This window comes from Micropterus dolomieu, linkage group LG11 (assembly GCF_021292245.1).
Source record: "Micropterus dolomieu isolate WLL.071019.BEF.003 ecotype Adirondacks linkage group LG11, ASM2129224v1, whole genome shotgun sequence".
NCBI lineage: Eukaryota > Metazoa > Chordata > Actinopteri > Centrarchiformes > Centrarchidae > Micropterus > Micropterus dolomieu.
In genome coordinates this window covers 21,989,470-21,999,971 of record NC_060160.1, presented here as the reverse complement: position 1 = coordinate 21,999,971, position 10,502 = coordinate 21,989,470, and the positions used below count along the sequence as shown (strand labels likewise).

Here is a 10,502-nt window from a genome sequence, read left to right as displayed (position 1 = left end):
TATCAGATCAAATACTGTATATAAAGTGAAATATAATATAATATGACAACATGGCTTACAATTAAACATTGACTAGAATACTTGCAGAATTGTATGTATGTACCATATTGATGGGATCGCCATGTTAAATGTGATTTCACACTTGTACAAACAGTTTTTCATTTGGAGTTGTTCCTTTCTTTCTTCTAGCCTCTTTGTCTCGGCCTCTCTCTCTAGTGCTCTTCTCTGAATCGCTGAAGGTCAGCTGCAAGATTTTTTTGTGGTGCAGTCCTAAGAGGGCAAAAATAAGAAAGATGGGTACAAATAATAATAGTAGTGCTTAAAAGATGAGTACTGAAGACATAAAAATCTCAACTTCAATTATATTGCATTAATAAACCTAGCAAACTCTAGGGGAGAATGTAACATTGATTGATCTGAAAACTTCATGTTGCCAGGGTTGGTGATGTGGATGAAAGGCTGAGGACACAAATGCAGTACACGATTGAAGATTAGGTACTGTTCTTCAGGTTTATTGGAACAAAAGTCATACTCACAATAATGGTACACCACATCTGTAATCACTATTAATGATGAGAAGTAGGCTATAAAAACATACCATTTCATTCCGACTTGTTCCATAGGAGTTACAGCTGAAATTACGTTATTCTTAACACAATAGCATTAGTTTTTAAGTTTTTAAACTTTGTGATTATTAGTTTCTTGTAAATCTATCACATTCATCTTGATTATACATATGAACCAAGAAAATCTTCCATACATTTCTTTTTAACGTTTTTCATTTTTTTTGTTGCTTTGGTTTAAAGACAAAGATAGTTAGGTCCCTATTAAAAACAAAAAAACAGAGAGCACTGTTCAATTCTTTAATGATCGACACACAGGTCATCATTCAGGTGCTTAAAACATTATGAATTATAAGACCACATTAAACCAAACCAAATATAATTGTCTTATAATTTATCTTAATGGGGCAGAAGGGTGGTATTAAATCTTTTTATATACAGTCTATGTATTAAATCCATATTATTACAAGCTCACAAAACATGTCGTCTTTCATTACTGTCTTCGTTGAAAAGCCTGCTGTCTGCCTAGCATTCCAACCTGAAGCTGATGGTACATGATTTGTGCTGGGGGAAGACCTTGGAAATCCAACCTTGACAGAGAGAGGGAGACAGTGGTTGATTGGAGTGACTCACTGAGTGGACAGAAAGTAACATCTGTCTAATATGTAATTGCTGTTTTTCTATTGGACAAAATTTTGATAAATGTATAGTATGTGCTTGTGGGCTAAACAACAACTTGCAGTGTAATACAGTCTCATTTAAAAACCTCAGGTATTGCCATAGAGCAAATTTTGACACACTGCCAGACATGTACTTTCTCCGAAGTACTTCCTGAGTGAAGCCAGTACTTGTAAAAAGGAGACAGGATGGGACTTAGTCATGCCCATGATGTACCATTTCGTGCAAGCTGTCGGCAACCATAAAGTGTGGTGGCTTGAGGTGGATTCTGTCATCCCTATGAAAACACATAATGTATTGTTTAAAGCAACTACAATACAATATTGTGAAATTAATTTCACTTCATTAATAGGCTCCCATCAGTCTCAAAGGGGGTGTCAGTGCACAGCTTATTTAATAGCTTATTTATAATTGCAGATGTTAACATGAATCCTAAAAAGGAACACACACACATTTTCTTTATAACTAAAAGGATGACTTTAAAACAGTTTTGAAACTTTCGGTTTCTCCAAAGGACTTGAAGTCAACTTGCCCTGATAACATCTTTTTTATGTTCTTTTGATAGACAAGCACCCATTTGCACTCCTTAGATTAATATAAAAGTATAAACATTGATAGGGTGACGTTTAATAGTACAGCTGAGTAAGTTTGAGCATAAATAATTTCTGCTATGCTTGTAAATATTGTTGTTTTCACCCAAATTCTCAGCGTACTTGGTTGTAATATAAACTGATAGCTGGTATGGTCACCAATGAGAGTGAAAATGAGACCCGATTTTAAAAGCAATGACATTCTAATGACATCTAACATTGCTATCTGCCATTACTTTGTTAGCTGCAGATGCGACCAAGTTACATTAGTGAATTTACATTTACATGTTAGCATACTAATGTTATCATGTACACCAAAGCACTGCTGTAAGATGCTCACTTCAGATGTCCACTGTAAATGTATTTCACTGACCACAATGTGTCTTTGTTGTTGTTGCAGTATGAATGAATGTTATAGTTGACACAAAAGTACAATCATGGTTTTGCTTGAGTTTTCCCACAGCTAAAGCATCTCCTCCTCTGTAGGTGATTAGAATTCGCTAAGCTCTTTTTGCAGTAGGCTCTCTTGACTTTGAAATGACAAAGATTCACCCCGGACCATTTATCTCTTTGATTCATTTACTTGTTATCAAATAATTATGCTTTGTTCGTATCACCTCTGAAGTATCTGTGTCCATTAAGGAGTGTTTGACTGTTGTGAAGAACAACACTGTGGCTTTAGTCACTGTTTGCCAGCTCCTCAGTAGAGGCATATGCTTTGTCAGTGTAATCCACTCTGACGGCCTGATAGTTTTCTATTTCCTGCCACCCCACCACCTCCCTGCAGAGCTACACATAAGAATTAACTAAAACATTTTGATCTGGGTTGACGTAAATGGAGCAAAGGATGATAATTTCATCAGAAATGTAGTAATTACTGGTGAGGAGCTGACATGGGTCTGCATGCGACATGTTGTAGCTCTGCGATGATGTGACTCAGTTTGCAAAGGTAGCAGTTTTTCTCTGCTCTTCACTCTACTACATTCTACCCAGAGGCTATTTTAATACTCTGGAAATATGTTCAGCCATTTTGAACTCAGGGGAAGGCAGGTGATTTGGTTCTTTTGTGATGAACACACACCTACCTGTACTGTGTGTATAATGAGACAGGGGCTACGTCAGCCGTTGCCGTTGTTTGGAGGAGTTTTGGGATTTTGTGCTGACAGATAATCTTTAGCTGCAGGAATGATTCACTGTTTGATGTTACTAAAGCTTCACTCATTTGATCCCCAAGCTTGTAACTCATTAGATAATGTGTAATGCATCTGTTCTTCATTAAGTGCGCCGTGATTTGCATTTAAATGTGCCGCTCTTTCAGCTATCAAAGCTTTTGTCAACATATTGTGCTTCAGGATCTCTTTAGAATGAATACTTTTTGATGCACTGCCATCAGTCTCAGAGGGAGATGTATTAAACCTTTGCATTTTTAACCATTTTAAAGGCATCTAAAACATGTCACAATCTGGTATTTTGTCCCTTGAAGCCACACTTCTGACTTTGATACCAATAGCAATACAGAATTGTAGTAATAGTCATTGCTTAAGTTCTAATCCGACCACATATACTCTAAACTCCATTCTAGGCAGCCTCACAAAAGAACTCTTCAGTCTGCTGGGAGGCTGTCTTCTCAGCTTCATCACTAACGTTACATCTGTCAATTATAGAAAAATTTCAAATCTCGCTTTCATGTCCTGTTAGAAAAGGTGGTTGCTAGCCAACTCACAGTCCATCTATCTAGTCGAACACTCTCAGATCCGAACACTCTCAGATCCAAACCCTCTGCCGAAATTGCAGTGCCATTCTGATCTCCTGATGTCCTGCATGTTGCACTGTGGACCAGGGCTTATACGATAAATCGTTTTAAAATTGAAATTGCGATTTGAAAGAACGCGATTAGCTAATCATGGAGACGGTGATTAAAATGTAGGTTAATTAAACAGCCTCATCTGACCCGTTTTAAACAGTCATTCCATTGTAATCCTTGTGTGACAGATCTGCTTGCCAACCACAAGCGCAATGCCATTTTGTTCTGTGTATATATTCTGCCATTCAGTAACATCTTCAAACATAACAAAACAACATACATTATTATTGCTATGGTGAGTGGGGGCTGATTTTCTGACTTACAAGGCTTTGAATGGACTGGCTCCATTCAATATCTCCAATCTTGCTTCTCCATTATGTCCTTTATGTTCTCTTGATGCTGGTTATTTAACTGTTATTTAACTGTAGATTTAACATAAAATCTTTCAGGGGTATAGCCGTTACTCATCAGGCTCCCCTTCTTTGGAATGAACTTATAAATGTTTTATTAGGCTACCAGTTTCTGCAGTCCAGTTCAACACATGACAAGTCCTTCATACCCTGTGGAAGAGACATTGTAATAGAATTTAAAAAAAAAAATTGGAAGCACTTGCCTTGTTTTTGAAAGGTGATGTACAAGTACATTTGCCTTGCCTTTGTATTACTTGGAAAGGATGTCTTCACTGTTAGACAGCACCCATGATTTTATGTTATATAAAGCCTTTAAGCCATTTTCAAAAAGAGAACTTTAGCACAAAAGAGTGGCAGTGTTTACAAGCACAGAGTGGCCTATTAGAAGTTTTTCCACTCCTTCCCATTCTAGAGTGCTAATATGGGGAAAGAATTGTTGACCATTATAGTGACAGTGAATTGTTGTAAAGTGTATTCTAAAGTAATTTGAAGTCCTGCTTGCAGTCATGTGTATTGCCGCCATCAGGAAGTACCATAACCCAGTGCACAGATTTCAAAACAAAGCTGTTTCCATGCCACATTAACACCTTTTTATTGCTATAAGGCAGGCATCTTTAAGCTGCAATTTTAGCTTTTCCTGATACTCATTACTGTCTGTGAAAAGCCTAAATGCACCTGTGTATTTGCCACAGAAGCTCATACTGCGGGCTCACTATTTTCAACAATCCATTAAAAAGAGCTCACAGAGACAAACTGCTGCAGAGATGAAAGTAATCCATCAATTTAAACAGCAAGTGTATTTTTCCCTAACATGACTTCATAACACCAAATCACTTGCTGTTGAGGTTGCGTCAAAACTATTTTCATTCTGTCATTAATGAATGTCAAGAGGCATTTTCTGTCTGTCTGTTTTTATCCACTTTGGGTCTATTTTCTCTGGACCCACTTGTGTGTGTTTGTGAAGTGTGTAGAGTGAGTGTCTTATATCGCAAGGTGGTAGAGCAAAAATGTTTGGAATTGTTGCTTAATGGATGACTTAAACTATTACTGTTCATCAGAACTGTTTGCAATTCATGCCAACAAACTAATTGATTAATCAAGTAATTGTTTTGGCACAAAAAGGAATTTGACGTATGATTTCACTTCTTTAAAGTAGCCAAAGTTCAGTTTCTTCACTGAAACTTACTGAAGTGAGAAAGAGGTGAAGGGAACATTGAACATTTTAAATATCTACAACAAAAACGTGCAGAGCTGCCTCAGATCTGAAGTAAATAACCCAAAACAGTGAGTAGAAAACAGTCTACCTGCCACTTCTCTGCTGTCTGCTCTGTTAACTAACAATGGACTTGATTACAAACGCCAAAGTGACAGACAGTGAGTTTATACAGTAGCAGGTCAGGACTAATTTGGCAGTAATGGTTAAAGGTAAGGTGTTATCCTTAAAGGAATTCTGTGTCAAAGTACCTAATTTTGATGTTTACATACTATACAGCTGATTAACCTGGGATAAGAAAGGAATTCCTTGTTCATGCAAATGGTGCAACTTCATCAAGACCACATCCTTAATGATCAAAAGGCCTTGGCGAGTGGAGCAGAATGCTCATCGCAGTGTTCATGTATTCCACACAGGCTCCATCACCCCCTTCGCCCTCAGCTAACGAACCAAAGTATGAGAAGCGCTGGCTGGATGCTGTCTCCCTGCCCTTGTTGATGGCCAGAGTCTCCAGATACAAAGCTGGCACAGATAAATTAAGGTAAGGGTAATCCAGCATGATATAATTCACCTCTAAGGTGCACAGGTCACTGAGCACAGTTGTGGCTTAACAAGCACTTTTCATTTATTCGGGGGGATGTTAATGCCAATATCTATGCACAGGCATAAACGGCTTAAAAGGTCACCGCAGCTGCGAAGCTTGGGATCAAAAGGAGTGACTGTGAGAACACTGGTCGAACTTGTAAATGCATTTGATTATTATGCCTGTCCTTTTTGGATTGATTTTCCTGTGTACAGTAGTTTCACAGTTGTTTTACTTTAGAAGCTTTTTCAATCAGCAATTTGTATTTCCAATGTGTGGGACAAAAGAAAACCACACCTGAGATGTGTTGTTTTACAGAAATTACAGAAAGTGATACTAACATTTCTCATTTGTAACTTGCACATCCCTTATAGTATGCTGAAATACAAGGCATAATCACATTAAATTTTTTCCCCACTCAGTAATATTTCAGGATTATGATTGTTAAATGTGTTAAAATTTGAGGTATCATAAACAGGAGCGCACTCCATTGTGTGTAGGACACTAATAACAGACATTAATTACATAATTGTCATTATCAAAGTCTGACAAGAAGAGATTGTTGACACCCTGACAATTATCAAGTTTTATCATATTTTTTACTCTAACTTTCCAGAAAACCCGGGCCAGTTTAAAATGTACTAAAGTTTGGTAACATGTTTTTAAGTGCTTGTGCATATGGTCTGAGTACCTCTGAATGACTGTTTTGTGCAAACAGGGAGCTTAATGAACTATGTAATTTAATCTTTTGTAATTATTTTTTATTGAAACTGGAAATTGTGGACTTTAGTCAGTTTTCCTTATCATTTCTTGCACTCTTGCCAAGCAGAAGTCTCTTACTCTGTGTGTGTGCCCAGTTGCATGATTCAAGAATTGCCGGTACATAATGATAAATACATAATGGAACCCTGCGCTGCCGTGTTAATAAAAAAATGTTTATTAAACTTGTTTATTGGACGCCTCATTGGTTATTTAAGCTCTAGGCAGCTGCCAATGATAAGGGAAAAATACCATTCTCAATTGGAGAATGTCCTCCTGTCCATAGAGGTTAAAAGTTGTAGTCAGTTACAGCACAACAGCTATAGTTCATCAACACATTACTGCTAAAATTACAGTACTATGTTAGTCATTAGAATACATGGTGAACACAGGAAAGAGCTCCAACCTATCGCTGGATCATTGATAATGGTAGTAATGACTAATAATAATTATATCAACAGTCAACAGCATCTTTATTCATACATCATTCACCCATTCATGATGATGTATATACAGGCCAACATGGTTATTACAAACATCCAATGGAACCATATAGGTACATTAAAAATTATATTTTAAAGGGATTTATTGATGGACCTTTGAGTCAGTGCAGCTGAAAATAAATTTACTAAAACAATAATATTTGTTATTTGTCCTAAATAACGAGACTGGAACATAATAAAAAATGAAAGAAACACTGAGTAGTCTAATGAGCAAAAACCCAGTATTACAGTTTAAAAAAAAGCTATAAATGTATAAAATTGCAATAAAACAAATATTAAGTGATCACAAACTCTCAAACTGCAATACTATGGCATAGAGATTCATAACAATCTTACAGATTGTAAAATGATTTTAATATATGAAGTAAAAAAAATTATCCATCAGGTAAATATACATTTTGTACAAATGTACACTGTAGCATTAAAACACCAGTTATTCTCTGTAGCACAGTCCAGATCATGTCTGAGGAGTGCTCAGATACCTCCAGGCTTTATTTGCATAAAGCAACAATCCTGTAATACTAATTCTGTCAGATGTAAAGTCCAATCAACAGTTTAATGACTGCAGAGTGCAATGTATTGATGAGATTTGAAGCTTATTAACACTAATCCAAATAACCAAGTGCTAAATCGTGAATATTTCAGTCAATAAGGAGCCCTGGAGGCAGGGAGCGCCTCAGTATCAGAGATTACTCTACAAGACATGGCTGACATGGGTATATCAGAATGCACAAATTCAGATCAGTGTGGGTAACAGGAGGAGAAAAAAACTGAGAATCTTTGACAAGATGATCTCAAAGGAACATGGTCGACTTACTGTTTGTTTGGTTAGATCATTTATGATAATCCTTTCTGTTGTTCTAGTTAATCCAGTACTGTTATGAAACAAAGTGCCTGTCTGTTAGTCATACCATTTTTTTCAGTCTCTGCCAATTGCAGATCAGGCGAAAATCACCGTCAATCATTCATAGCACAGTGTGGAAATAAACGTCAGCACTGGGTTGCACCAGGTGTGTGCAAATTCTCTCCTAAATTACTGTGTAAAGTCGACACTAGTCGGCTTATTAATTAGGTTTCTATTAGATTTCTATGTTGCAAAATGACTTGCAAATAATGAAAAATGACGCTGTGGGTCAGGAAACGGATGTTTCACCATTAGTGAGTATAATTCTGTGACGTTTTTGATTTACACTTACCCTGGGGCATGTATAACTATTTGGTTGTTACTTAGAGTTATGTTGTAATTTATCTTCATGGTGCAACTGCTTTTATTTTAGCAATGCATAAATCTCAACGTAGTATTAATTTACATTAAAACTAGTCTAAGTTGGAATTTACACACAGCTGGTGCAACAGGGTGCTGCTGTACAAACAAACAATAGATCTCTTGGCACAAGGGTGCTCCTTCATATCTTTTAATCTCAGACCTAATTTTGTATAGCTTTAACACTTAGTATTTTAATTAATAGCAGAAATTTAGATTAATTGGATCTTTTGCATTTTATTTGTCTGTTATTTTGGTTTATAAAAACAGTAAATTAAAAAAATAATGGTTCTTATTCTTAAACATCTATTAATCGCACCTCATTTTAAAATGTGCACAACCATTTTTTTTAATATAAGTTGTTTTGTTTCAGTTTAAGCTAAGGGTGAACCATGGAAACCAATAAGAACCAATTGTTTTGTTATCTCACATTAGGCAGAGCAGGTTTGGAGCTTCACGTTATTATCCATTGCATTCTCATATTTTTAGTCTCTATACTATGACGCAGGTTTTGATGTTAGGGAGGTAACTTCAGGTTTATCCCTGGGTTTTCACTCCTACAACGATAGTTCACTTCTGATCAGGGTACATCGCTATGGTAACCTATGCCAGCTAACCTGCTCCGGAACAGGTTATGTTTGAGATAAGAGATCAGCGTTTTAAAAACACCGCTTACTGATGAATCACTTTTCTTGGAAAATGACATCACCATATGTAGAAGATCCTAAGACTGTTTTATAGGCTGCTTTTATACCGTAAGTGATGTGGACATGCTTTTATATACCGTCATATATCATCCTACAACTGAGACTGTCTGAAGCACTAAAGCTTTGTATGTGTTGTGCTTTTAAAAAATGACAGTAAGCCTACTCACCGCTTTAAAATGTTTTTATATTTATTTATTTTTTGCTCCCATGTCACAAATCATTCCTTATTGAAGCATGTCCGTTATGGTCACTATTATAACTCCTATGTCGAGGCTAAAAAATGAGTAGCTACAATGTGTTGATGGGAAGGTGCTTTTCACTCTTGCGATCCCATCTAATGTTTATGTGCACCGAAGACCGTGCTGTTACTGTGTCTGGAAGGCAGTGTTCATATGCTGGTACATATGCTCCCAGTTTGGATGACAAGTAGTTTTTCTAAAAGTTTCTCTTTTGATTACCTACTTTAGATCCGCACCATGGGGGGAACTGTTCTTGTGTTCATATTTAAAAAAATAAAAATAAAAATAAGGAGAAACATGGCCACTTAGATATCTGACAGTGAAAACGCAGCGAGCCTGCCTTGTTTCCTTCCTTTGCACAGATTTTGCTGGCAAGACTGAGGTGTCAGACTGGAGCCCCGGTCTGTCAGCAAGGTATTCTCAGTCTTTTGTTTTAGCTGTCAAAACGGATATTTGAAAGGGAAGAATATTTGCAAATTAGTAGGCCTTTGCCTAACTCACTATGTGTTACTGGTTGGTTTCTTTCCATATATTCGCAATGTATTATCCTGCATGTTGACTGGGTGATACAGTGGGGGAAATAAGTATTTGACCCCTTGCTGATTTTGCAGGTTTGCCCACTTACAAAGAATGCAACGATCTATAATTTTAATCATATGTACATTCTAACAATGAAAGACAGAATCTCAAAGAAAATTCCAGAAAATCACATCATATGAATTTATTAAAATTGATAACCATCTGATGAGGAAAAACAAGTATTTGACCCCCTGGACAAACAGCATGTTAATATTTTGTAGAAAAGCCATTATTGGCCAGCACAGATGTCAAACGGTTTTTATAGTTGGTGACAAGGTTTGTGCACATTTCGGCAGGGATGTTGGCCCACTCCTCCCTGCAGACAGCCTCCAAATCATTCAGGTTCCGAGGTTGTCGCCTGGCAACTCGAATTTTAAGCTCCCTCCAAAGATTTTCAATTGGATTCAGGTCTGGAGACTGGCTAGGCCACTCCAGAACCTTGATGTGCTTCTTCTTCAGCCACTCTTTTGTTGCTTTGGCGGTGTGCTTAGGGTCGTTGTCGTGCTGAAACACCCATCCTCGACCCATCTTCAGCTCTCTCACTGAGGGAAGGAGATGTTGGTCCAGAATTCCACGATACATGGCCCCGTCCATCCTCCCCTCAATACGA

General features: G+C 37.2%; 1 protein-coding gene across 4 annotated transcripts in view; it reads left to right on the top strand.

The window, feature by feature from the left end:
- Positions 1-10,502, top strand: part of sntg2 (syntrophin, gamma 2) — a 104,298-nt gene that overhangs the window by 53,611 nt on the left and 40,185 nt on the right. For all 4 annotated transcript variants that reach the window (XM_046063204.1, XM_046063206.1, XM_046063205.1 and 1 more), the window contains exon 9: positions 5,675-5,799. In XM_046063204.1, the coding sequence (XP_045919160.1) occupies positions 5,675-5,799 (125 nt within the window). The remainder of the gene's footprint in view (positions 1-5,674; positions 5,800-10,502) is intronic.